This window comes from Nannobrachium achirus (assembly GCF_963921795.1).
Source record: "Nannobrachium achirus genome assembly, chromosome: 21".
NCBI classification, from domain to species: domain Eukaryota; kingdom Metazoa; phylum Chordata; class Actinopteri; order Myctophiformes; family Myctophidae; genus Nannobrachium; species Nannobrachium achirus.
Genome location: NC_137828.1, coordinates 47,424,415 through 47,452,246, shown reverse-complemented (window position 1 = coordinate 47,452,246; position 27,832 = coordinate 47,424,415). Strand labels below are relative to the sequence as shown.

The window sequence follows — 27,832 nt, the reverse complement described above, 5'->3', positions numbered from 1 at the left end:
AAAAAGTACTTTTATTGAAAAGATAGGTTTTATTTACATCAGAACCAAAATCAGTCAATAGTGACCACGGTACATAAAATGTTGCTCCCATCACCCACATATTGCAACACCAGGCATCAGCCCGTGTTTCCACTGCAGACCTACATGGGGTTATGGAAGGATCAAATATAACACAACAGGGGGACACGATACATAAATTATTTATGAACAGTGTCGTAGCCAAATAAGCACAACTGGTTGGTGACAAACTGGTCCCCTTTAATATTCCGTGTCAGCAGATGGTCGCTCTTTCAACAGAACTCCTTTTAATCAGATTTCCTCTGAGAGAATAACAAGTGCAACATAAGCAGCCATATTATTTGCATCTGTATGCAAGTGGGAGACTCCTATGTATATATAATTTCTATTGTACATACATTATTTTGTTTTGATTGTATTGTTCCACTTTTGCTTTGGCAAAGTTAATGTACAGTATGTTTCTCATGCCAATAAAGCCCTTTGAATTGAATTCACTTTCCTCCAAAAGGAGAAATCAACACCTCTGCTTGACAACTGGAAGTCATAGTCCATAGGTAGGTAGGATAGTTGAAATAATAGGACATTTAAGGGGCGCGTTTTTACTACGGCGACGTGAGGCGGGACTACGGCTGTTATGACGTAATCGCCGTAACGGTCAAAAGTGTTAAGCAACCAGCCGTCGGGGTCCCACCCCTTTCACTGAACGCTTTGGTTCCCATGGCGACGCGTAACCTGACTGCGCCAGATGATAGCAGCAGTGCGTTTGCCTGGCTGCATACCGCTCTGCTACTATCATCTGGGACTGCTCCGGCAGACTCGATGTAAGGGGCGGGCCATTTTTTCAAATTCTTTAGCAGGTGATTGGATGGGGCCGTCTCTCTATCACAGTCTGGGAGTGCCAACTCCAACCACTCAGATTGGCTTGTCTGCATGACGTTACACACAGAATCCGCCTCCTGGGTTTCCACGTGGTCTGCAATCAGACTATTGGCTCAGAGCCGCTCAGAGCCCGCCCATAGCTGCCGCTGATTGGTCCGGCCCGGGACTTTACGAGTGTTATCAACTCTCACCGAGAAATCTCAGATGGTAAAGTAGGGCGGTAGCCACCATCTGGCTGGTCAGGTTAGGCGACGCGACCACGCAGCAGGCGTTGTAGCCGCTACGTGGAAAGGTAGACTCTGCCGTAGTAGAGATGGCTGCAGCGGCGGCAGGTTGATCTATCGAGCACTGATCATTTCCGGTTGCCGTTGTCATCTGCCGTTGCAGTGCAAAGCTTAAATAGCCTAATATCTGTTCAGAGTCTGCGCGTGTGTGTGTGGGGGTATAATTCATCATGACCCCTGTAAACCCATGCTAGTGCCTGCAGTGGAGCCCACCGGTGTAGCTGATGCCATACAGCAAGCCTGCATCATACAATGATATAACCACACACGCATACAGTACGTATCTCACCATACACATTCCATTCATTCCTGAGGGGACAATCATCCCTTTATAATGCAGCGTCCCTTTTCATCCTTAAATATATATAACCTCGTTCCACAGAAGCCCTTCATCAGTCCATTCATTTACTTGTTCATTCATCAACTTTCAACCACGACAGCTTGTATAGTCTCTTTATTAGCTCCTGCCAAATCCAGGTTAAAAGGCCCCCGTTTCACCTGCCATTCACCCCTACTGGAGGTATGTGATTGTGTGTAACCGAGATGGAAGAAAGTGACTGTCTGTGTGTGTGTGTATATGGCATGAGGCAATGCACGTTACAAAGTGTGCGACTGTGCATGGATTGTACTGTATGCCATAACGCGTACCTACACGTATGCACAAACCCTTCTGCGCGCACACACATACACATCTGCGGCCTGTGCTCTTCTAGTCCATCTTGAGGCTGCGGTAGATGTAGCGTATGAATGCCAGTGACGCCCAGAAGGACACCGTGCCCAGCATGAGCGAGAACACCAGCGCCGTGAGCAGCGAGTAGCCAAAGAACTCGGCGCTCTGCACCAGGCCGCTCATGGACGAGCGGTTGCGGTAGTAGAAGACGGAGTAGACGAAAATGAAGAGTCCGGTGGACGCCGTGCTCAGCACGCTGCGCCACCACCAGCGGTAGTCCTCGCCCGACAGGAGGAAGTACGTGAGCGCCACGGAGATGCACGCGCCAACCGACAGCAGGATGGCGAAGACGCACAGCAGGATGCCATAGAGGGTGTAGTGCTCACGTCCCCACACCGTGGCGAAGATGTAGTAGAGCTCCACGGAGATGGCACTGGATGGAGGGGGAGAGGATAAGAATGTGGGAAAGGAGACGTGATGAAGAGATTGGAGAGGAGAGAGAGAGGGTGAGGAGAGGAGAGGAGGGGAGAGCAGTGATAAAAGCAGGATGAGGAGGAGGAAGAGACAGATTGAGGAAGGAAGACAAAGAGAACCAATCAAAGGCAATGATCTGACCAATAAAAAGAAAAAAAAAACATTTTAGCTTAAAAAAAAAAACGTATAATATATATCAATTTATTTCATACATAAGCCTAGTTATTAGATTTTTTTTTTAGGAAGAGTACAACGTCATGAGTCACAATGACTCAGAACTGCCAATGCTACTCTTTTAACATCAATGCAATAGGGTCCACATAGGATCGTGTCAAACCACAATATCACAACGCCCAGGCTGGTTCAATCCCAGGTGGAGACCTGTGTTTGATGTCCTGTCTTTTCTCTGTACTTGCTACGTTTTTAAAGATTTTACAGCGGTTTTTGCTTTATTTAAACAGGACAGTGTAGAAAAGACAGAGGGGGGATGAGTCCGACCAGAATGGAAAAGGGGACACTGCATTAACCACTTAAGCCCTATATAGTTGTACAACAAATAGCCGATCTACAAGCTCACAACAAACTATAAAGGTGCAATTCTGGGAAATTGCAAGTGTGGTTCCACAGACGCGAGTCGCAGGTTGTGCCTGCCGGACACAAGGAATCCGCTGGGAGGAATAACAATGAAGCCAGTCACACTACTGTTCCTGATGAATTCTGTCTTACCTATTTATATATTGTGATGTCACATGAAGCTTGACCAATCCTCAAATCCATTATATTGTCCAATCATAAAAAGGGACGAGTAGTCCGGCAAACTTTTGGGGTTGCTCTAGAAACAATAAAGTCGGACAAGTACAATAGTCTGGTTGACCTGTTAGCGGAACTACACTAAATATGGACAATGCAGGTCCACTACCTTCTTTTTACATAACCACCACCTACCTGAATGGCAGGAAACCGCCAATGGCCATGTGGACCGCCGCGTGCTTGTACCAGGGCTGTCTGGGGATCTGTCGGGGGATGTTGCGAGTCCGGCAGGGAGCCTGGAAGCTTCCGGCCCGGTTCTTGCCTACGATGCCCCCGATGATGGTGAGAGGGAAGCCCACCAGCACCCAGGCCCCCAGCAGCAGCAGCACGGTGGTGGCCGGCAGGGCCTGCGTGGAGCCGCTCCACCAGTGGACAGAGTTCACCACACTCCACGTCAGGAACAGAGGGGCTGTTGGATGATACATGACTACAATGTAAGCAATCGAATGTAGTTCAATGGTCAAAAAGCAAACAAACCTAGATGAAATCAACTCGAAGACAGTGGCAATCATTGAATTGAGATAACTATTATATGGAGCGTTACATAGATTGTGCATTCACCCATTCACACACATTCATACACCAATGGCAGAGGAAACCATGCAAGGCACCAACCAGCACATCGGGAGCAATTAGGGATTCAGTCTTGCTCAAGGACACTTTTGACTGTAACTCTGGGGGAGCCCGGGATCAAACTGGGAACCTCACGGTTCCCTTCTGGCCGGATGTAAATATATACATTAGAATTATTATTATTTAGTTCATGAGTTGAATGGTGCCACACTTTACTTAAAGCATGGTGTCACTTGCTTTACTTAAAGCATTGTAATTATTCGATTAGGACCAACTTTATTATTCATCTGATCAGCTGATATACAACATGCACTGAATAAAAAGAAACTTCCTAGAATGCCAAACGACAACAAAGTAAGAGCAGACTCAGAACTAGATGGCTTGGCGTTTGGAGGCTTATGTTTTTAGATTTATGTAGAGGTGTTTGTCTTCCTTTTTTTTTTAAACTGTTATTTTGTGATGAGCACGCAGAGACAAACTTCTAACAATGTCAGATTAAACATTAAAGGTGTGCTAGTATGGCAAATTATACCACCAACACAACTTTAATGTTGAATCTGACTGGCATAATGTACTGGTTTCTGTTTGGTTACTTCTGCCTGGAATATCCACAAGAGGGAGCTAGAGACAATTTAAGTCAACGCTCAAGAGATGTGAATGTGGTTTACTGACTGACTGACTGACTGACTGACTATTGTTGAAAGGCAGGTTGGTAGAAGACGTTGGTGGAGTGCAGTCACATTTCGCTTCCTGCAGGCTTGGAGGGATGAGATTTGTTTGATGTACAGTACATACTCGCTAACAACAATTGACCTAATGCAGAACATGAACAAATTGTTACACCCATATTACTGTATGGTGCAGTAATAAATTGTAGTTTAACTTTTAACACTCAGGAATGATTAATCAATTGTTTACAATCCCTAAGGCTGCAATCAAGTATTGCTACTAGAGGTCTTCACGGGTCCAATTTGAACTACCCGAACCCAAAAGGACCCGGGGGAAACGGACCCGGACCCATATGGCCCCGTCTATCATTTGGAATTTGAGAACCGTTACCCGATCAGCCCCGAGACGTGATGGATCCGATCCGAACGGCCCCGCCTGTTATTAGAAAAATTGGATCCGATACCCGAGCAGAACGAGAGATCCGAGACCCGAACCTGTCGCCCCGAAATGAAAGAATGCCAACGTTATTATATTAAGAGTTGTATCAGACATATTTCTTACCTAACGTCGCCACGGTGCTGCTGTTGCTGTCAGCGGCGCTGTGCCTCTCGCCAAAAGATGATCTTTTCCCAGACCAGTAAGTCAATGCGGACAGTTTGTAAATACAAATAAATCCATGTTTTTATTCCTTCTTCGTTGGCTAGCCAATGCTAATGCTATCGTTTTCTGTCGCATGTGTTGTTCATTATATCTTTCTGCTTTGAGTGTCCATTTTGCTCTGCAGAGCATGACAACACGCAATGACAACTCCATTGTAAACCGTTAACCAAAACGTTACGTTAATATCTTTGATAATAATAACAATCCAACTGATACAGTCAGTGTTGTTGTGACTGAGTGAGTTCTACTTCTCAGTTCTCCCAACCAATGCAACAGATTACATGCTGCATCTTTAGTGCCATCGTGTGGCGTTATCTATTTGGTGCAGTTGTTGCGTTCACTTTCACTTCAATCTCGGCCTGTCTCGGCTCCACTCGGGTAACAGGAGATACCCGGGGAACCGGGGCAGACGGCCCCGGCCCCGGCCCGCCCCGCGGTAAAAGCTTGAAAACGGCCCCGTTACCCGGCTCGGTTCGGTTCGGATCGCGGGTAATTTCGGATCTCGGGCAGGTCCGAAGACCTCTAATTGCTACAGACACAGTTGCGACCCTTGAACCGACAGAGGAAACGGAGATGCTTATTTGGCAACAGCTGTGAGATGAGACTGCCAACAGCTTGACAATTTTGCCATATGCGTCTCATTGCCTATAAATAGGGAGGAAGTATTTTCTGAAACCAATGGTAAAAAGGGTTCAGTACCATTTATGATCAGGTACCTAGTATTGTGTGTTGGGTAACTGTGTGAACGTTAAACAGGGTTCTGCTGTAGAACAGTATAAATGTTCCACAATTTACCCAGTTTAACCACTTAAGCCTTAGATCAGGGGTCTTCAACGTTTTCAGGCCAAGGACCCCCACAACCTCTTCATAGTCATGTATCATGTACCTCATCAGTGTATTTTGGATTCATGTCAATTTGTGTTTTCATATATTGCTTTACTAGCATGGGTACAATTTCAGCCAAAAGTAGGTGTACAGAGATTGATTTGAAGACTGAAGAAAAATAAGGCCCATCTTTAATAATAACCAGTCTATCTAAGTGAAAATCTCTGTATGATTGCATGCACACTGCCCACACCTCCCCTAAGTGGGGGGTCTGGGGCTCCCCCAGACTTTCTTTTAACATAGTAGGTGTCTTTTCCTGTGTTCTGGTGAATTTTGGGAGTTTGACACCAGATGGGGTCAAAATTCAGGAGACTCCTGCCGCATTCAGGAGTGTTGGCAACCCTGCTTGTGAGCTCATGCAGTAGATCTGCTTTTTGCTTATACAGGGTATATGACGTTCCCAAAACGAGGTAATCAGGGTTAAGAAGAAAAGGTAAATAAAGAAATACGGTCGGAAATGAGCGCGACATGGTTTTCCATAAGGCTGTACTCACCAGAGAAGAGAGACGAGGTGAGGATGATGTTCCACACCCACCGCTGACCGTGGATCTGCGTGTAGAAGCTGCACGACACGTAGCCGGACACACAGCTGGTCAGCGCGTACAGGACGATGGCCGCCGAGTTGATGGCGCCGTGGCGATGCACGTTGAACATTCCCAGCAACGCCATGACGATGATCCCTGTGGAAACCGTGGTCGCAGGGACATTAATGGGGTCGTTCATCAGAAGAATCTAAACTTCTCAATGGCCCTCATTTATCAACGTGGTGCAGATCAAAATTTGGGTGTACACCGAAATTTAAGCAAGTCTCGGCATTTATCATTTCAACTTGACTTTGACTTTGGTCTAGGGTAGGATCAAATCTCACGTCAAGTCCTGAGGTGGTGTAGGAATCATCCTACACCACTTTCCATTGTAGTCATGCGGAGCAGCATTGTCTAATTATCTGACAGGCAATGGACACATGTATCCACTCGAAAATGTATATCCAACACAATAATAAATAATCCTGTGAAAATATAACATTTTATGAAAGCATAGCCTATAGCCGGCTACATCATGGACATTCACGCCGATTTTATTTCCAAGTTACAGTGACAAGCATTAAGCAATTTAAATCTAGCAATATGGAAGAAATCTACTGTTAATTGCTTTAACAGAATAAATCTTAAGATTGGAGATCTGGCTCAGAAGTTCAGAGAGCATTTTCGGGACCGCAGCGCCGCTGTGAGTCGTGAGTCCTTTTAAATATGGATAAAACCGAAGGTCCAAACCTGGCTGTGCCCAGCCCAGCGCACGCACACTGCGGATGATTTATTTGGGGGTCCACGGCCCACCGGGGAGAAGACCAGCCCGCGCAGGAACGGTACATGATCGCTAGTTCAAGCACTCAAACGCGCATAGCGCTCGTCGCCGAAATTGGGTTAAATTAATATCCAAAACGTAACCGTGGGGTCTCTCAATTTATACAGTAGCTACTGTACACTATGCTGGAGTTAATGATGAAACCCGACGTGGCAAGCCGTGAGATCATGGCCATGGGGAATTATCATTGCTTGTAACCAAATGAACGCGCTCTGTCTGCGCACGCACGGCACGGGTAGGCTATGGTTTAAATTAATATCCAAAAGTATTCATGGCAGTGACTTGTGTCATTCATGTCGGCTGCAGTGCTATATAGCCTCCTTGTCAAAGATTGTACCGTTGGTTAATCCCACGTTTCCACTGTCAAAGACTGCTGTGTAAACCAAAATGCTGCTGTTCCAAGTAGCCTAGTTGCGTGTGTAGGTGTGTGCGTGCGTGCGTGCATGTGTGCGTGGTCTGTGTGGGACGCAGACATGGCTTTTCTTTGGTTGTTAGGTCGTATTCGGGTTGTTCTGGTCGTAAAATCGGGGCGTTTCGAGAATAATTAAGCGTGTGTTATTTAAATTTCAGCCTGCGCATTTATCAACGCTGGGATCAAATGTAGGCCAGGTGTGTCTGTTTAGGACGTGTTCGTAAATGCCACGCAAACGTTGCCCTACGCAAAATTTGGTGAAAAAAATAGACCGTTTTTTAAACTCCATTGATAAATGAGGGCCAATGTGTTCCAAATGCAGTTTTCTTTTTTTTTTTATCCTACATCACTCCAACAAAACCCACTGTGTCTGTCTAGTTGCCTCTGTGAATTACCTTAATCCTAACCCTAACCTCACAAAAAGTGTGCCCAACTTTAACCTTGCACAACATTTAAACCAAACGAAGTACACACAAGGTGACCTACCGTACTAACATAATGAGCTACCGAAGCCGCTGATCTAACACACTTTTGGGAGGCTGGGAGGCAAGTGTAACATTTGATCCCCTGTGTAGGAAGTTGATAATTTACATACTTTTACATTTGCTATACAGTACTTTCACTGGAGAACATATAAACCATCCCAGCTGGGCTTGTAGTCTGTTCACTTTGCCTATAGGACTTTCATATATTTTAACAAGAACACTAAGAATACGTCTTGGCACTGGAAGTCATCTCCTTTTGTTAAAAATCGAGTTGCCTCAGTTGTCACAAGCCTCAGGAACCTCAGGAATTCTCTACTCCACCAAGCATACAAATCTCCCCTTTGTGAGTTTCCCTTTGTGATTTCGGTGTCTACTTCATGGAAAGTGCAGATGATCATAATATTTTGTACAGTATATGAATGATGCCCTGAGAGCTATAATTCGGAATAAAACAAAACAAAACTGCGATGTCAGCAGCGGAAAGTAGAAGAAAAGTCAGCAGCGGAAAGTAGAAGAAAATGATCAATCACCATTGTTCAACAGGGCATTATTGTTCTAGGAGGTAAACCAAAGCCGTTGAACATTTAGTCCCCCCCGATTGCCACGTTATGGGTGTAGTGTACTCTTATCAGGTTTCTTGTAATGTCACACTGCCATTGAATTCAAAGGAACTATAGCTACGGGTCACTGATGCTCAGACAACGATCCTGTTCAGTTTTCAAGCAGGACAAAGATAGCACAACTCATATTCACTGATTTACATTACATGAGTTCTGTGAGTGTGCCTAGGTATTAAGGCTTATAAGACACTTATTGTGTCTGTTTGGCCACAAGGTATGTCCTAGTTAACTTTATCTTACATAATTTATATCTGTGCATTCCCGTTGAACCGCAGGTTAATACAGTATACAACCTACTTGGGACACCCAGCTTGAAAATAGGACAATCCCGGACAAACCGGGAGGTCACCACACTTCAACTTCAACTTTATTGTCACATACCGGTAGAATACAACAGGTAGCAATGGATATCCTCTCTCAACCTCCCATTGAACTGAGTGTCCGTGGTTTCTGTGCAGTCAATGTACTTGCATAGGTGCATAAAATATGCACGGTTATAAAATCTGGGATGCACAATATGTTACCTGACAGACACGAGCTGGTGATGAAATTCACTTCGTATAACGATAAAGGGCCACTTCACCTCTGGGACAACTAGATCTTATTTTATTGTTGTTTGGGACACAATCAATCAACAGTTATTTTTTGTATTCAATCTGTGTTTTGAGATATTTTAGTATTTCAGCTGTGCTAGTGATGCATTTTGCATCATCACTAGCACAGCTGGAATACTAAAATATCTCAAAACACAGATTGAACACAAAGAATAACTCAGGATTGTGTTGATTGTGTCCCAAACAACAATAAAATAAGATCTGGTTGTACCAGAGGTGAAGTGGCCCTTTAAGAAGAGAACCTATGTGGATATGTGGATGCGACAAGTATAACTTCACCTATGTGTGTGTGCGCTTGAGTAAATGAATGCTCACCAGTGGCTAGAGTGAGGAACTGTGCCCCAACTCCCAGCACGGCACACAGCAGACTTTTGTATGGAGGAAACCTGAAGACATCGGTGTGTATGATCTTCCAGCCGTTATCCCCCTGGTCCAGATCGTCGCAGCTGCCCTCCTCGTCCACATTGTACCTGGACGTGACAACAAACACTTTAATGCAGGGGTGAAATGGAAGAAGAAATTATAATAATATAAGACAAACGCTGCATTGCCCATTAGGAATACGAAAATAAATAGCAGGAAATTAACTGAAAGCTGTGTGCGACTGTGCGTGGTGACTGACTTCGGAGGGGCTTGTGGGGAAACCGCTGTCACCGCTGTGGGGAAATATCCACTGCGATCGCCAATAATTAACGCTGTATTTGTGCAATATTATGGATAGTCACACAAGGCGTGAAAATAACAGTGCACTGTATGAAAGTTCCAACAGTGGCTGTGTGTCACAGAAAGGGGCTCTAAAAAGATAAAACCCCCACAGAGATCACACATTTCAAAGGCTGAGCGACGAACGGACCTGGCAAAGTCATTTTTCAGGACCCTCATGAGGATGATGATGACGAAGCCCAGCAACAGAACCACCAACACCAGGGAATTGATGATTGACAGCCAGTGGATCTCCAGCGTCTTAGGGAAGAACGAGTAGTCTCGGAGGCGGTCGGCCCGCCGCGCGTGGGGCAGCGTGGACTCGAACCAGTGGACGCTGTAGGTGTGTGTGAGCTTCAGGCCGCCCGCTCCCACCGCGACTCCAGACATGGACCCCTCCTCCAGGGGCACGGGTTTGACGTCCTTTACGGAGACGTTGGCGAAGATCACGGAGTCGCCGTTGTACTCAATGTTGAAGTCCAGATGGGTCCACAGGCCCACCTGGAAGAAGAAATAGAAAAGAAAGAAAGATCAAACTAAACACTCACACACACACGCTTGCATGCAGATAAGTCTGATTCACTAGCTCTATTGGGCATCATATTTCTGTGTTAAGAGTTTCAACATATTGCATCATTTTGTTTTCAAGGCTATACCGTACATGGTTCATCTCCTGAATAGTGAATACTACTCTGACTCATCCATTGATTTGCAATTATAATTCTCAGATCATAAGATATTAATCATCTCCTGACTACCTAGAATAAAATGCAAATCCGGTGCATGCATCTACTATGGTCCTACTCTCTGGAAAAAAACTGCATGATGACCTGAGATTAGCTGCAACTGTAATCTCATCTTAAAATTGCCATGTGGGCAGAAGGTGGTCGGTCATCATCACAAATCATTTGATGTTACTTCACATGTTAATCACAAGCGGAACAGGATGGAGATCAATTGAAACTAGATCTGTTCATTTAAAAGCAGTGCACCCATGCCTTTGGTTAGTCTATGTGTGCTGTGTGTGGCGCTGCTGCGTCCTTATAAATGCTGTATTTTACATAGGTGGGTGTTTACAATCAGGTCTAGAATAGACTTACTTAATTACCTCCTTGTTTCCATCCACACTAAATATCATTTAGCCCAAAATAGCTGATCTACAAGCTCACAACTGCAACGAATTGTGAGCTTGTAGATCTTCGATTTTCCTAAAATAGGGACAGTAGTCGCTAGTGGTTCATGTGGTTAATTCGACTTGTTAACGGTTTAGCAATTGAAACTATCACACACACACACACACACACACACACACACACACACACACACACACACACACACACACACACACACACACACACACACACACACACACACACACACACACACACACACACACACACACACACACACACACACACACACACACACACACACACACACACACACTTCACCTTGTGACTGTGAGGGAGGAAGCCACTCTCTTCCATGTAGCCCACAAACCCCCAGATGGGAATGTCGTCCAGGACAAACTCAAAGTAATAGAGTTCCTCTATGGCCTCACGAAGTATGTCCACCTGAGAGAGAGAGAGAGACAGACAGACAGACAGACAGACACACACATTTATTTATGTCCACATAAGAGATACAGTACAAGGACACAAATATTACAAGATGCTGTAAATAATGTACAGTCAGCAAATCGTACAAGTAGCAACGTCTTCGCCATATTTGGCAGCTACATTATTTTGCAAAGACACACACACACACACACACACACACACACACACACACACACACACACACACACACACACACACACACACACACACACACACACACACACACACACACACACACACACACACACACACACACGCACGCACCTTCATAAACATACCCGTAGTAACTACTAATCAAGTGATGGGAAAACCAATTAGCAAAACCAATTAGTAAAGACCACTGGTTCCTAAACAATGGGTTGGGACCCATTTGTGGGTCACTGACCAATTTTTATGGGTCATGACTCGAGTAAAAATGCCATTTTCTTTTCCCACGTCTACAAAAAATACATTTCAAAACAATTTGCCCTCCACAAAAACCTTTAGTATAGTTTGAAACAAACAAACAAATACATCCAAGAAATTACATAAATGTAAGAAAATATCATTAAGAAGTATTGAAAATGCGGCGCGTTGTGTGAGCTAAGCTTGTAGATGCTTGCTGTTTTCACTCGTTTGGGTCACAGGCAAATGTCTAATTTCTCTTTTGGATCATGGGCTAAGAAGGTTTGGGACAACGCAAGACAAAGTTTATTTTAATGATCATGGTTGAATCAATTCAATGATTGTTTTTCAGCTTGGATCAAAACTATTGTTTATTTTTATTCTTTCACATCATTTTCTTTAAGAATATTAATGTTATATTAGAATTTAAATCTTAGTGTTTTGTCAAGTATTCGGGGGCCCACTTGAAATATCCTCACGGCCTAAGGTTGAGAGACACTGCTGCAGGTTGAGAAAGTATCTGCCTATGATGCTAAGTGCAGGACACACACTGAACGGGACCTCAATCTGAAAGAAATACCTGTTTCTCTGACAGACTCAGCTGGCAAAGCGTCTTCTTCTCAACGTTCTCTCTGAAGCGGATGTGGTACAAGGACTCTGCCATCCTGTCTCCATCCAGAACCTCCCCCAGACTCAGAGACTTGTGGTGTACCTGGAGAACAAGAGGAACTCTTGTGTAAATGGGAATGACAGACCGAAGTCAAACCACAGTCGCCATTCTTGTAACTTTATGCAGTGGATTAGCATCTAGAACAGGGGTCTTCAACGTTTTCAGGCCAAGGACCCCTTAGTTGAGAGAGAGATGAAGCAGGGACCCCAACAACCTTTTCATAGATTCCACAGTTTCATCGTTTGACAGCACAATTATCGGTGTATGTTGGCTTCATGTCAATTTGTGTTTTCAGATATTTACCCACTTGAACTGTAATTACCTGATAAACTTGACCTTTCACTCTGTACTTAGTCTGCTCTTTTTCCCCTCTAAACCAAACCTCTTTGCCGAAAATAGCCGGTCTACAAGCTCACAACGCCTTGCAGTGTGAGGTGTTGTGAGCTTGTAGATCTACTATTTTTGGCTAGTTCTCAGAGTATGGACACTAGGGTTCAAGTGGTTAATATGAAAAAAAAGAAGAAAAAAAGTTTCTATCACACAAACATTTGGAGGACCCCCTATAGTAACTCTGAGGACACCCTAGGGGTCCCGGACCCCCTGTTGAAGACCCCTGATCTAGAACACAATGTTCTCAATACCACAATGTAAGTTGCAGCAGCCAGCAGGCTTGACTTTGTTGGCCTGCAAATAGATTTCATCAATGCTTGCATGTTCTGTATTGCCACATCATAAAACAACTTACAAATAACTGTCACTTGGCAGTGGGAAGTGACGGTCAATTTGACTCTCCAAGCTCTGTTCCATATTTAGGCTACTTTCATTGGAACCATGACTCATGAATTAACAACTTAAATCCCATGCACACTTGCACAGTGTACTTTGTAGAGTGCGGGATCCACCATGGCTCTATACGTCTGCTAGCATTTCTCTCTACCCAAATCTCTTACCCGAAGCTTGTAGATCAGCTATTTTTAACGAATGTTCACCCCAAAATAGGGATGCTATGGTTCAGGTTACACTAACAGTTTCATAGAAAAATGTTCTTTAGCCAAGTGAGCAAAATGCACAGTTGCACGCAGTGCAGTAATTTTTTGTATACATTGTAATGTATACTGTAATTAGGCAAAGACTTGGGCCTCATTCACTAAGCTTGGATCTACACAAATGTTATACTATGCGCATATCCACCCCCTTTCCACCTACGTACAACCTTTTCACATCAGTTTCATCAAAATGTTTTTGTCTGTGGATTTTGGCAGACATATACACTAACCCTAACCCTAACCCTAACCCTCACGTCTGCTCAGGAGCAGACTTATATGCCTCACATTGCACATATGTTATTTGAATGCCTCATAATCATTCTTTATGCAAAATCAATTACAATAGTGCCAAACGCCAAATAAAATATTTATGTGCCCAACATTTGTCATCACATAAAATTAAAGAAAGACATGTCAAACAGATATTGCTTGGATGCATATTATAGACATGATGCAAATCATTTGACGCATTTTTAGGTCCCTCAGCGTGTTTGGCAGCGTGGCCACAATTTTGAGTATTTAGACTGAGGGACTAGCTTCCAGACAGAATAGATGTATAAGTTGTCAAGGCGGTGTGACCCGACACGTGTCAAGCTTGCAGATCTGTTGTCTTTTTTCCACGTTGGTTATTTCTGGTTGCCTTTTATGGTGTTAAATGGGGCACGGAACAATGTAAATGATCTACACTGCAGCGCACTTGTAATATACGCACAGCTGGAATTTTACCTGCGATATGCAAGGCTCTGCACCCTATTCATGAATCGTATGTCAATGTTTGCTTAGAATATATAGTATACAGATCCTTCTTGAAAAATTAGAATATTGTGTAAAAGTACATTTTCTTTAAAGTTTCATATATTTCTTGAATCTTTCATATATTCTAGATACATTGGACATTCAGTGAATTATTCCAAACCTTTTTTGTTAAAATGTTGCATTTTTATGGCATACAGCTCATGAATATCAAAAGTCCATATTTCAAAATATTACAATATTACACAAAACCACTCAAAACAAGGATTTAAAATAGAGAAATCTCAACCAGAGAAGGATCTGTATGCCACTCTTTACACTCTAATATTGTTGGACGTTTACAAACAGCTTAGTGAATGAGGCCCACTGTCTTTGTTATCATGTGTACTAGGCTGTGTACGGAGCTGTCTTGAGGCAAACATTGACATGACGATGCCATTCATCCTCTGCCTTGTGATATTATGTTAAGAATGAAGACACCAATTCATACTGACTTGGTATGCATCGTTATGACTATGAGTATAGCTTATGACTATAATACAAACTCCTTGATGTGTATAAAGGACGGCTTGGTCTCTTTATTGACAGAGAACTAACTGGCCACAAGCCTACTGTGTATCCGGTGCCTCTCCTCTGAGCTCTTGTAATAAACTTCAATCTTAGAAATACAAAGCACTCTGTTTGCCTCCACATCCTGACTGATCCATAATTCCCTGACAACACAACTGTACGGTGCCATGCCAGCCAGTAACAGATCTAGAATTAGTGATTCAACAGTAGATTAAACAAGTAATGATTAAAAAAGCAACTGATGTGAACAAACTTAAAAGTTGCTAATTCCACAATTTAATATAGACATTTCAATCCAAAGTTCTCTGTGGTCCAACAAAGGGACCCATCGGCCTGAATTTAAACATTGGGACACTAAAGAGTGAAGCAGGAAGATCTAGCAGCATGCTGGCTCTATTTACTCAGGTGTACAGAAAGTCAGAAATCATCTCTAGGTATCCTGACTGAGAGGATTAATATCAGCACAGTACAGCAGCAGAAAATACACATGGCTGACCTTCTCTGGACTGCAAACCGGTAGCGTGTAGAAGTGGTACGTCTCCTGGGGGTTATGGTAAGGGCCCACTTTGTTGACATACAGAGTGACGTTGTCCCCTTGCTTGTAGCTGACCGCCCAGCAGCCAGGCAGGACACACAGCACCGAGATGCAGTACAGACTCATCATCATGGTCCGGCAGCCACAGGGCAGGTGTCCAACTCCCAGCTTCATACCGTAACTCCTGGAGCAAAGACATATCATTAGTTCTTCTGGGAAAGGGACATTTTCCCCCTGTAAGGAAGTACTGTATAGGCTGTCTGTCCCAACTCCCAATTTCTCTCACTCTCATTTCACATCTAGAAATCAGGTGCATTGCTATAAAGGTGTGGTTTGAATGAATTAGAGCCAACATACATATATATCAATTCAAAGGAGCTTTATTGGCATGAGAAAACATACGTTTACATTGCCAAAACAAGTATCACAAATAAATATATCAAGTCCTACTAGGACAGGCATGATAACTGATGTGAGCCACTCTTTTTTTTTAAAGATTTGTTTTTGGGCTTTTTGCCCTCATTGGATAGGACAGTAGACTTGACAGGAAACGGGGGAGAGACAGGGAGTGACACGCGGCAAAGGTCAACCGGATCGGGAATCGAACCGGCGACGCCAACAGGCATTGATGCCGAAATGGCAATGCCCATATGGTATGCGCCTGGTCCACTAGGCCACCAGGCGCCCCATGTGAGCCACTCTTAAAGATCACTCATCATACCCTGTATAAACTGCAGCTGGTATGAACAATAAAACAAAAACTGTGAAGAAAAAAAAAGAAAAAACACTCTCATTTAACCAGCAAACTCATTGGGATTTATTTTTAAAAAATTGCCCTTTTTCTCCCCAATTTAGTCATTATACCAATTGATACCTCCCCACACACATTTCTGTGTTGTCACTGCTGTTGTATAATACTGACTCACCTGCCAATGAGGAGCCCCCCCCCCCCCCCCCCCACCAGGAAGACGTAGAGCCTTTGTCCAACTCCTCCCGCACAACACTTCCCGCCCGGCTTCCCTCCCCCGAACACAGAACAATTTTGTTCGCATAGACACATAGACAACCGACGAAGCCAGTTGCACCACGGTGGATTCGAACTAACAACCTCTGTGGTTGGCAGGGACTTTACCACTGCGTATTTCCACACAAACATATTGGATTGCGTCACTCACATCCTCATCCCTGACCTGCAAAGCGACCACCCTTTCTCTTCCAGCATTTACCCTCCTTCCTTCTGGCCAAGTGGCCATACATATACTGTCGTCTACTCATGTGCAGGGAGGCATATGTTATTCGATTCCTAAAAACCTTCTCTTAATCAACAATTACAGGGTTTCCTGCAGCACTTTACAGGCCAGGCGCCCCGCCCGGCCAGAAAACCCCCCCGCCCCCCCAAGGGTATTAAAAAAAAAAAAAATAATATATTTTTTTTTTTTTTTTTTTTCAAAAATATTTTTTTTTTCAAAAAAACTTTTTGGACCTCCAACAATGTACTAGGCATGATCGCGATCGCGAAATTGCATGTTTAACCCCCATACCAACCCTATCTTTCAAACATGGCAGCCATGTGAAGTTACTTGTGCCTCACTGGCAGGAGAGCAGAGCAGCGCATGCAGCTGCTTAATTGACGGTCGTTAACTTCTTCTGAAGTTCTCTGAGAGGCGAGCCTAGCCTAGGTCAACTTGACAGTGACACAGCTGCACAGCGAGTCGTAGATTGCGTCGAGAGAGAGAGAGAGAGAGAGAGAGAGAGAGAGAGAGCTCTTCTCATTTACTCACAACGACACAAGTAAAGTACAAATACCTGAAAATCTCCTTTGTACAGTATAAGTACAGTAGGCTACTTAAGTAAATCTACTTTGTTACTTTACACCAATGTTGTTGTTTTTTTACTGTGCTGTAGACTTCTATTTATATGGCACGAGTGCTGGTTGATTAACCTGGGGGAAAAAAACAAGTTACACTGTCCTGTGAAAAACGTAGTTATTCAATGTTGAATAAATGTGGATGATAGCATGTAGTTGTGTTTTCCGTCATCATGGGCACATTCATGTGTTTTTTATAGGGCAAAAATAAGAATTAATATTAAAAATTAAATGAATTAATTACTCGAATTCATTAATTAATTATCAAAAAATGTCGAACCCTGAATTATGACCAAAGATATTGTTTCATTACAATGTTGTTTCTTGCAGCCCAGTCTCCATCACCGCTGAAAGCCATACTGCTCATCCCAATCACCTAAAAGCTGAACTGTGTTCTCTATTACCATTTGTAAGGTACACTGCTCAGGCTTGACATAAGAAGGAGGGGAAAAAACATTTGGTGTGCTTATCTGTTAGGACAGGGGTCTTCAAGAGGGGGTCCGGGACCCCTAGGGGGTCCTCAGAGTTACTACAGGGATTCCTCCAAATCTTTGTGTGATAAAATGTTTTTTCTAGCGTCCATATTCTGAGAGCTTTAGCCAAAAACAGCAGATCTACAAGCTCACAACGCCTCGCAGCTATTGTGTTTTTAAGAGGGGAAAAAGAGCAGACTAAGTACAGAGTGAAAGGTCAAGTTTATTAAGTGTTGACGGTTCAAGTAGTTAAATATCTGAAAACACACATCGACATGAATCCAAAACACACTGATGATCGTGCTATCAAACATGGAATCTACGAAAAGGTTGTGTGGGTCCCTGCTTCATCTCTCTCTCTCAACTAAGGGTTCCTTGTAATCCAGTATCTGACTTAAAGTCCTGTTCGCAATTTGGTGTTAGGGGAGTTTCTCACCTGAACTGAGTCAGTGGGTCCCTAGACATGAATAATCACAGAGGTGCTCGTCCGCCATAGTGCCAGGAATGGCGCAATGGCCAAATCAAATATGGCCACCAATCGCCTATGATGAAAATCCAACTTTTCTGTATATGCACATGTAATACCTCCATTTGGACTAATTGGGGTATGGGGAATTCATTTCTGATATTGTTTTGACCATTTTGGGTGATTTGGACCTCAAAAGGTCATGGTCAAGGTCATTTTGCTATTCTGAAGACTGTGGGCCATAACTTGGCCATTGTTAGGAGTAAAAACAGGTGCAGTAGGTCTAAATCAACTAATGCTGACATGTATAATTCATTTCTGACATTGTTTTGACCATTAAGGATCATCTTGTCTTTGAAATATCAATGTCAATGCCATTTTCCAAAAACGATTTTGTTCATTACTTGCACTTTTATAGTATTTTTTGTAAGTTTGTTACTATTTTATAGTAAGTTTGTTTTGTTTATAACAAAATACATACTAGTGAGAAATACAACAAGTAAACATCCACATTTAACTTTAAAGGGGGGTTTTAAATGGGTGTTTAAATGAGCAGATAAGACTATTTACGAATAAAAGTGACATAATAAAATTACACAACAAAATCACACACAACATTAAATAACAATTTACCTCAAAGTGCACCATATTGTGATTGTGTGCATGCAAGTTAGTATGAGGTGTTTTTACAGGATGGATTTGTCATTGTTCCATGGCAAAATATGATGCACAGAACTCCATCAGTGTCGAGTGTCTTGTTTCAGACATGGCAGGAGTGTACAAAAGTCAAAGTGCTCCTTCCATCCATCAGAGCTTGACATTGACTTTTTGAGGCAGTTGTCCTTTGGACAAGTATATTTCCCATTCACTTGTCCGGGGACAAAAGTCACTTGTCCGGATAAAAATTTCATACATTGAAATAATAACAAAAGGACTGCTAATGACCCCCCTTGCTCCCTCCACTCCATAGTATGGGCACTTGTCCTGGACAACAGGACAAGCCTTTATGTCATGTCCTGTTCCATTTTCCATTGGTTCTAGTCTTTCCTCAGGTTCCTTGGCTGTTGCAAGCAAGTGGCAAGAAACGCGCTAGAAAGGTGCTTTGTTGTTCTCAGCAGTTGTACTTCTCTGCAACCAATACTGTGTCTTGTTCTGTCAAGGTCTTTGCCTCTCCAAAGTTTGTTGTCAGAAGCCATAACTACATGTTTAATCCTCACCTGGCCCATGCAGTCATCTCCTGTCTCCAAGGCATATGTGCCTTGATCACTGTCTTGGCTAGTGGTGCTCCAAGATGAGACTGCTTGATGCAGTAGAAGTGAGTCTCACCAGAGCCATACTGCTGCCAGATCTCCTTCATCCCCAGTGCTTGGAAATATGGGGTGTAATATAGCAGTAATGTGAAGGAGACAACAACTCTCTGGGGTCCGCTCATAGTTCCGACATCTCATTATTCTGACCATTAGGTTAGTGAAGGTTAGGATAGGCTTAGTTATAATGGAGGCTGAACATGCACCAGGTGTCAGCCTCCTCAATCCTATTCAAGATGTCTGGGATCTCTTCTCCACTAGCGACATCATCAACAGAGACAACAGAGCTGATAATGGTAAATGGACTGCATTTACAGTATATAGCGCTCTTCTCCAAAGCACTGTACAATATATTTCACATTTGCCCATTAACACACACATTCACACATACATTCACACCGTGAAACCATGCAAGGTGCTCACCGGGAGCAGTTAGGGGTTCAGTGTCTTGCTTAAGGACACTTCGACAAATAAGCAGGAGGAGCCAGAAATCGACCCTGGAACCTTCAGATTCCAAGGCAGCCGTTCTACCTACATCGCCACAAGCTTGAATGGACACCATATTCCGAACACACAGCTGGAGAGCTGTGTGTTCTCCTCAGACACCCAGAATTTGTAAAGTTGATGAGGGATGGGTGCGTCTGTTATCTCTGATGATGATGATGAGTGGCTCCCTGCAAAAGGGGCTGGAGGTGAAGAGATCCCAAAGATTGAACTAGATTGAGGAGGCTGTCACCAAGCTGCTGGTACATGTGGATTGTGGAGTCAACTGGCCCTATTATAACTAAACCTACCCATAACCGTAACCTAATGGAGGGAATAATGGGTCGCCAGGATTATGAGTGGACGCCAGAGAGTTGTCGTAGTGATACTTCCAAGCACTGGGGATTAAGTAGATCTGGTAGCAGTATGGCACTAGGTGTGCAGCGGCACATGCTTCTACAGCATCAAGCAGTCTCTCATCTTGGAGCACCACTAGCCAAGACAGTGATCAGGGGACATATGCCTTGGAAACTGGAGATGACTGCATGGGCCAGGTGGGGACTAAGCATGCAGCTATGGCTTCTGACCAAATACAATATCTAACACACTTTGGAGAGGCAAAGACCTTGACAGAACAAGACACAGCATTGGTTGCAGAGAAGTACAACTGCTGATACCAACAAGGCACCTTTCTAGTGCATGTCTTGCCACCTGCTTGCAACAGCCAAGGAACCTGAGGAAAGACTAGAACCAATGGAACATGGATGGATGCAAGGAACACTTCGACTCTCGAGGATATGGCTGCCTTGCTGATGGATATCGGTGCATCATATTTTGCCATGGAACAATGGCAAATCCATCCTGTAAAAACACATCATACTAACTTGGATGCACACAATCACAATATGGTGCACTTTGAGGGAAATTGTTATTTAAGTTTGTGTGTGCTTTTGTTGTGTGATTTTATTTGTCACTTTTATTCGTAAATAGTCTTATTTGCTCATTTAAACACCCATTTAAAACCCCCCTTTAAAGTTAAATGTGGATGTTTACTTGTTGTATTTGTCACTAGTATGTCTTTTGTTATAAACAAAACAAACTTACTATAAAATAGTGACAAACTTACAAAAAATACTATAAAAGTGCAAGTAATGAACAAAATCGTTTTTGAAAAATGGCATTGACATTGATATTTCAAAGACAAGATGATCCTTAATGGTCAAAACAATGTCAGAAATGAATTATACATGTCAGCATTAGTTGATTTAGACCTACTGCACCTGTTTTTACTCCTAACAATGGCCAAGTTATGGCCCACGGTCTTCGGAATAGCAAAATGACCTTGACCATAACCTTTTAAGGTCCAAATCACCCAAAATGGTCAAAACAATATCAGAAATGAATTCCCCACACCACAATTAGTCCAAATAGAGGTATTACATGTGCATATACACCCAGAAACAGAAAAGTTGGATTTTCATCATAGCCGATGGCAGCCATATTTGACATGGCCATTGCGCCATTCCTGGCACTATGGCGGACGAGCACCTCTGTGATTATTCATGTCTAGGGACCCACTGACTCAGTTCAGGTGAGAAACTCCCCTAACACCAAATTGCGAACAGGACTTTAAGTCAGATACTGTATTATTGGCCTGAAAACGTTGAAGACCCGTGTTAGGAGTTCATGAATACTCAAATACTAAACTTAGTGTCATGCAGAGGTGAGGGATAGCATACTGAATGAATGCCAACTTGTCTGACAGCAGAGCCCTGGCTGCAGAAGCTAATTTTTATGTAGCCTTGGATCAAGACTACGGTATCATAGATGTAGGCCTATTTGAACAAGTCTGATTTTCACTTTTGTATCTATGATCATATGCAAAAAGTCAAAATCGATCAAATACATTGACACTCTTAATCATGGTTGATGGGTGGGTTCCATATGGAGTCTGTAAAAATGACAATGAATATTAGATGCCCTATATTCAAGATCAATGTAAAAATGAAGTATGTATTAGGAAGTTTGCATAGGAAAAGGTACATGGTTTCATGACAGTTCACTGGTACACGGTCAACTAAAAGGAAACGCAGGTAAGCAGAGGCTTGTTCCCATTAAATACATAATTAAACAACCCACTGATATGTTACTGATCTCCATCAAGTCTTCGTAATAATCGCATCCTCCTTATGAGAGATGAGAAACGCACATAAACACCGAGGCGGTCAGACTGTCTGAGTCACCAAAACAGGACAATTCAAGCGACGGTTAAACACCGATTCTTTGCATTTTGCGTCATTGTGTCATTATATTATACAAAAAATTATTACTAAATAAAGCCAAGATAATGCGACCAATAATTAAGATCTGAACGGAGGAGAAACCTGCCTGGTTTGTCGGGATTCTTCAGATTCCTTCCAGGCCCCAAAGATGATCTCTCCCCCCCACCTCCTCTCCTCCTTATGGATGTAAATATCTGTGTATGGCGGAGCTTCAAAACCTATAACTATGGATGAACATCTCGCTCAAGTGTTATTATACATTGATTATGTACAGCTTTACCGGAACACCGAGTACTTTTATCATAGAAGACACATGAGACGAGCGTTGATGAGGAACCGACTCCACGTCACCTTAACAAATAAAAATAATACTGCCCACTGAACAGTTGTTCCGGGGTGGGCGGGGTTTACTGTTAAAACCAAAAAAGTATTTTTTTATATATTTCATTATTATAATTATAATTAATTTACTAATATAATAATGAACAAACTTAACATAAAGTCAATTTAATTGCTGTTTTCTTTCAAGATGCTAACACTAAAAACAAATAATACTGCCCACTGCACAGTTGGTTCCGGGTGGGCGGGGTTAACTAAAAACGAAATATATATATTTTTTTATTAGAATTATAATTAATTTACTAATACAATAATTAACAAAACATTGCTTAAAGTCAATTTAATCGCTATTCTCTTTAACGTAAAGAGTGACTTTTATTACATCTTTTGCGACGTTTGCAGTTTATACTTCGTCGGTACGACGGAGTTGGGTGGCAAAATCGTAGATCTACAAGCTCAAAGCGCGTTGGCGACGCGACGCGCTGTGAGCTTGTGAGTCTGCTGTTTTTGTCACGCGACACCGTCGTACGACAAAAGTATAATATCTTTACCCGGAACTTCCTTTTCCCCCGGCCAACGTCATAGACTTCAGTGACCAATCGGATCTCTCCGTTTCGGAGTCAGACCTCACTAGTCATTACCGGTTTGGTGGATGAGCAGTCCTCAATGGAGCTGCGCTCGAACCGTTGATTGATCATGCCTTCTTTTTTTGCCTTTCCCGCGAAACACACGCATTTCCCCTCATTTCCCCGCGCCGGCGCTACGCTCTTCATACATAACACCATACTCTGGTGAGTCAATAACATTAAAACATTGTCTGTTTATGAGTTTCACTGAGCCTTATCAGCTGCAGAATAGTGTTGACTTTATTTATACCAAAATCAACACGTTTATTAGTTGTGTTTTTGCCTCTATAACTACAATCATGTTGACGTTATGATGGCCTTGTTTGGATGCTGTAAACTTTTCAGTGTACAGCAGTGGTTTTCAAGCCTTTTCATATCAATAAGGGCCATTATTTATTGGGCATTTGAGCCTCAGCCACGGATCACCATTTGATTGATTTTGATTTGATTGAAGACTTTATTAGAAGTTTGCATAGGAAAAGGTACAGTTTCATGACGGTACAGACAGTTCACTGGTACAAGGTCTACTAAAAGGAGATCCTAGAAAAGACTAAGCTTATTTCCACAGGAAACCATTTAAGTATCTCATATAACATTGAATGACAGACAATGAGACTAGTCTCTGACCCGAAACTTATAATATTTATAATATTTTGTTATTGGATATGATTTTGTCCACAATTCCATGCTGTATTGATCTAGGAGAGATAACAGGCAAACGTTAATCAAAAATACACACATCTTTAATTAAGTAATGCAGATGTTAAACAATAATTTAACTCTTAAGAGCTTAAAATGAAACCAAATTCGATTTCATTTTACACTCATAAAGATCTATAAGGGTCCATTGGGTTACCAACTCTCCATCATTCAGCTGGGGACCACCTGGAACCCCCTCAAGGACAACTGGTGGTCCCCAGACCACTGGTTGAGAACCACTGGTCTAAAGCGTTGTTGTACCCTGTACGAGTAGTAGCCTAGGTGTCGCTTGCCGACAACATATTCATTCATTCAGACTGACTGGACTTTCATTGTTTTTGCAGACATTTGACGTGTTGTTCACCTTCCGATCTTCACCATGGGAATTCACGGCCTCGCCAAGCTGATCGCTGACCAGGCGCCTGGTGCCATCAAGGAGCATGAGATTAAGAGCTACTTTGGTTTGTTAACAATGAACACCACCTCTCCCAATATACTAGCCCTATACTCTACATTTAGCCGCAAATTGCAACACTAGATTTCTTTTTAAATTGGTTGAATCTAGGGTTGCAATACCTCCCATAGACAGCCAATGCATCAAAACAGTTTTTTTGCTATCTGATTGTATGAATCAATGTCAAACTTGCCAATATTGGGGCTGTATGGAAAGCTTGGAGAGTATCCTCTTTCTATCTGCAAAGTGTTTGTTTCAGAAAAAGATATGTTATGAGTTACTATCAAGACATTCAGTTCAGGTGATCATTTGTTCTAAGTGCTGGAGTTTGGAAGCGCTTGTGGGAAGTCACTCAGTGGTCCTGTGTACCAGCTGGTTCTAAATGTCACATAGCCTAATACAGGAGGCAGCGGGACATGGCGTTATAGAAGACGAGCACTTCCAAAGTTCAACAATTCGGAAAAAAAAAAACCCATCAGATTCATTGACAGAACTCATAACATGTCTACGGTGGATTTTTATGAAACAAACACTTTGCAGATAGAAAGAGGATACTCCAAGCTTTCCATGCAGCCCCAATATTGGTGAGTTTGACGTTGTTTAATACAATCGGATAGCAAAAAACTGTTTTGATGCATTGGCTGCCTATGGGAGGTATTGCAACCCTAGATTCAACCAATTTAAAAAGAAATCTAGTGTTGCAATTCGCGGCTACTCTACATTCATCATCATTATCTCAGAGTGGGTTCCAGGGGGTCTGCAGCAAAATGAGTTAAAACATGGCTGATCTACAAGCTCACAATGCATTGCACGGCACTGTGTTGTGAGCTTGTAGATCCGCTGTTGTCTTTATATTTGAAATAGGGCTTAAGTGGTTCATTCATAATATATTTTTGTAACTCCTAAAGAGTCCCTTCTTAGAAAGTTAGTTGAGGCAAAAGTGCAGTATTTCTATTTCAAACATATAATAATAATAATATAATATAATAGTAGTATAATACTACAATACTATATACTATATAATAATAGTGGAGTGATAGTCAAGTGCTCTGCACCCAAAATGTACTGTCTACCAGTGGATCCAAGAGGTGAGCACCAGTCCCACAACCTTGACCCAAAGTTAAAGTCATAGAGCAGAGCTGCTCTTGTTGTTGTTATCAGACGCACAGCTCTCCCTGGTACGAAGAAGGATGATAATGCAGCCCTGTTTGGATGTCAGAGGAAATTAATACGGCCTCTGCAGCTGACATCGCAGTTATCTCCGCGTTGGATGACCTTGCGATATTGTGTGTTCCTCACAACAGGGAGGAAGATTGCTATTGATGCCTCCATGTGCATCTATCAGTTCCTGATTGCTGTGCGACAGGACGGCAACGTACTGCAAAATGAGGACGGAGAGACAACAAGGTATAATGATCCCCATCCTAAGATGACTGATGTTAGAACTTTAGAAAACCCTGCCGCCATCAATACATGTAGACTAATAGTCAGTCAGTCACAGCTTTTTAATTAAATCATTAATCCATTAATTTATTTTTAAATTTGATCACTGTTCACACTTTCTCCCATAGTCATGAGCCACATTAACACTTGATTATTCAATTAATTAAAAAAAAAAAGTAATCAATAATTGCTAAGAAAATAATCTTTAGTTGCATCCCTAATTAACACACATTGAATTTTGAATTTAAGCCACTTGATGGGAATGTTCTACCGGACAATCCGCATGCTAGAGTATGGAATCAAGCCTGTGTACGTGTTTGATGGCAAGCCTCCACAGCTCAAGTCTGGTGAGGTGAGTGTGCAATTTTATGTACCTGTACGTACTTCATAGGTTCACATTCTTCACAAAGGCTTTGTTGTTTTCAATCGTTTAATGACTATCAATCAAGGATTTTAATGTTTTTTTTCCCTGTTTCTATCTGCTGTCTCTCACTCTGTGTTTTTCTATGTCTGTTTTTCTGTATTTCTCTCCTGTTCCATCTCTGTACAGTTGGAGAAGAGAGTGGAGAGGAGAGCCGAAGCTGAGAAGTTGCTTGCTCAGGCGCAAGAAGCAGGTACCGTAGACATTTCAACAGCTCTTTCTAATAAAGGCATAAAAGCACCAAAATATAAAAATAAAATAAAAATCTTAATCTAATGTGTAAGTGTAAAAATATGCTTAAAGATGCACTATATAACTTTTCTTTTATGAATTAAATTTGTATTTTGTCCAATCTGTATGGTGGATTTAGATATGCAATACAATACAATTTATACAATTGAGGTTGTATTTGTCTCTGTGCTCTTCTATTGAGACATTTAGATTGTGTCAAAGCCAGGTCATGTCTCACCTAGACATAGGATCTGACACAAATTTTGACCTGATGGTCAAGATAAAATTTGTCCCCTGAGCAAGCAAATCATGCTTAACCATTGAGCAGATCTTAAGCTCACAACGCGTTGTGAATGAGACGTGCTGTGAGCTTGTAGATCTGCTATATTTGGCAAAGAGATTTGGTGTAGAGGGGAAGTAGAGCACGCCAAGAACAAATGCAACTCTTGTCCAGTTTAGTATAGAGGGTTTAAGAGGTTAAAACAATTTCTCATGTCCTGCAGGGGAGCAGGAGAACATTGACAAGTTCAGCAAGCGACTGGTCAAAGTCACCAGGCAACACAACGAAGAGTGCAAGAAGCTCTTGACCCTGATGGGGGTGCCCTATGTCGAGGTGAGCTCACTGTACCATCCTATGTCAAGGTTGGCTCACTGTACCATTCTATGTCAAGGTTGGCTCATTGTACCATTCTATGTCAAGGTTAGCTCACTGTACAATCCTATGTCAAGGTTAACTCACTACCATCCTATGTCAAGGTTAGCTCAGTGTACCATCCTTTTCCACTAGGCTCCCTGTGAAGCAGAGGCCAGCTGTGCTGCCCTGGTCAAAGCAGGGAAGGTCTTTGCCACGGCGACAGAAGATATGGACGGACTGACGTTTGGTACAGGCGTCCTGCTGAGACACCTCACCGCCAGCGAGGCAAAGTACAGTGGCTAATGTTTCTATATCACTACATCTGTCTGTTCCACTGCTAGTGTAATTAGGGTTATTGCCGTATACGTTTTGAGAAGCTTTTTTTTTAGCCTTTATTTGATTATAATGGA

The 27,832-nt window shown here is 42.6% G+C and overlaps 2 protein-coding genes across 3 annotated transcripts in view; one reads left to right on the top strand and one right to left on the bottom strand.

Annotated features, from left to right (window-relative positions):
- On the bottom strand, positions 1-22,851 carry tm9sf1 (transmembrane 9 superfamily member 1). 2 transcript variants are annotated; one of them, XM_080752139.1, is made up of 9 exons: positions 22,682-22,851; positions 15,659-15,881; positions 12,704-12,835; positions 11,572-11,694; positions 10,272-10,621; positions 9,734-9,888; positions 6,417-6,602; positions 3,271-3,544; positions 1-2,284 (listed from the first exon to the last, which is right to left on the bottom strand). In XM_080752139.1, exons 2-9 carry the CDS (start codon positions 15,869-15,871, stop codon positions 1,891-1,893), a joined length of 1,827 nt encoding a protein of 608 aa, XP_080608265.1. In that variant the 5' UTR covers positions 15,872-15,881; positions 22,682-22,851; the 3' UTR covers positions 1-1,890. The 2 variants fall into 2 exon arrangements, with proteins under 2 accessions (XP_080608265.1, XP_080608266.1); XM_080752140.1 differs by lacking the exon at positions 22,682-22,851 and adding an exon at positions 17,278-17,293.
- An 802-nt stretch (positions 22,852-23,653) lies between these two features.
- Positions 23,654-27,832, top strand: part of fen1 (flap structure-specific endonuclease 1) — a 9,428-nt gene continuing 5,249 nt past the window's right edge. The window contains exons 1-7 of the mRNA XM_080751585.1: positions 23,654-23,705; positions 24,584-24,700; positions 25,998-26,100; positions 26,386-26,488; positions 26,687-26,750; positions 27,292-27,401; positions 27,576-27,712. Of these exons, the coding sequence (XP_080607711.1) occupies positions 24,619-24,700; positions 25,998-26,100; positions 26,386-26,488; positions 26,687-26,750; positions 27,292-27,401; positions 27,576-27,712 (599 nt within the window). The 5' untranslated portion in view covers positions 23,654-23,705; positions 24,584-24,618. The remainder of the gene's footprint in view (positions 23,706-24,583; positions 24,701-25,997; positions 26,101-26,385; positions 26,489-26,686; positions 26,751-27,291; positions 27,402-27,575; positions 27,713-27,832) is intronic.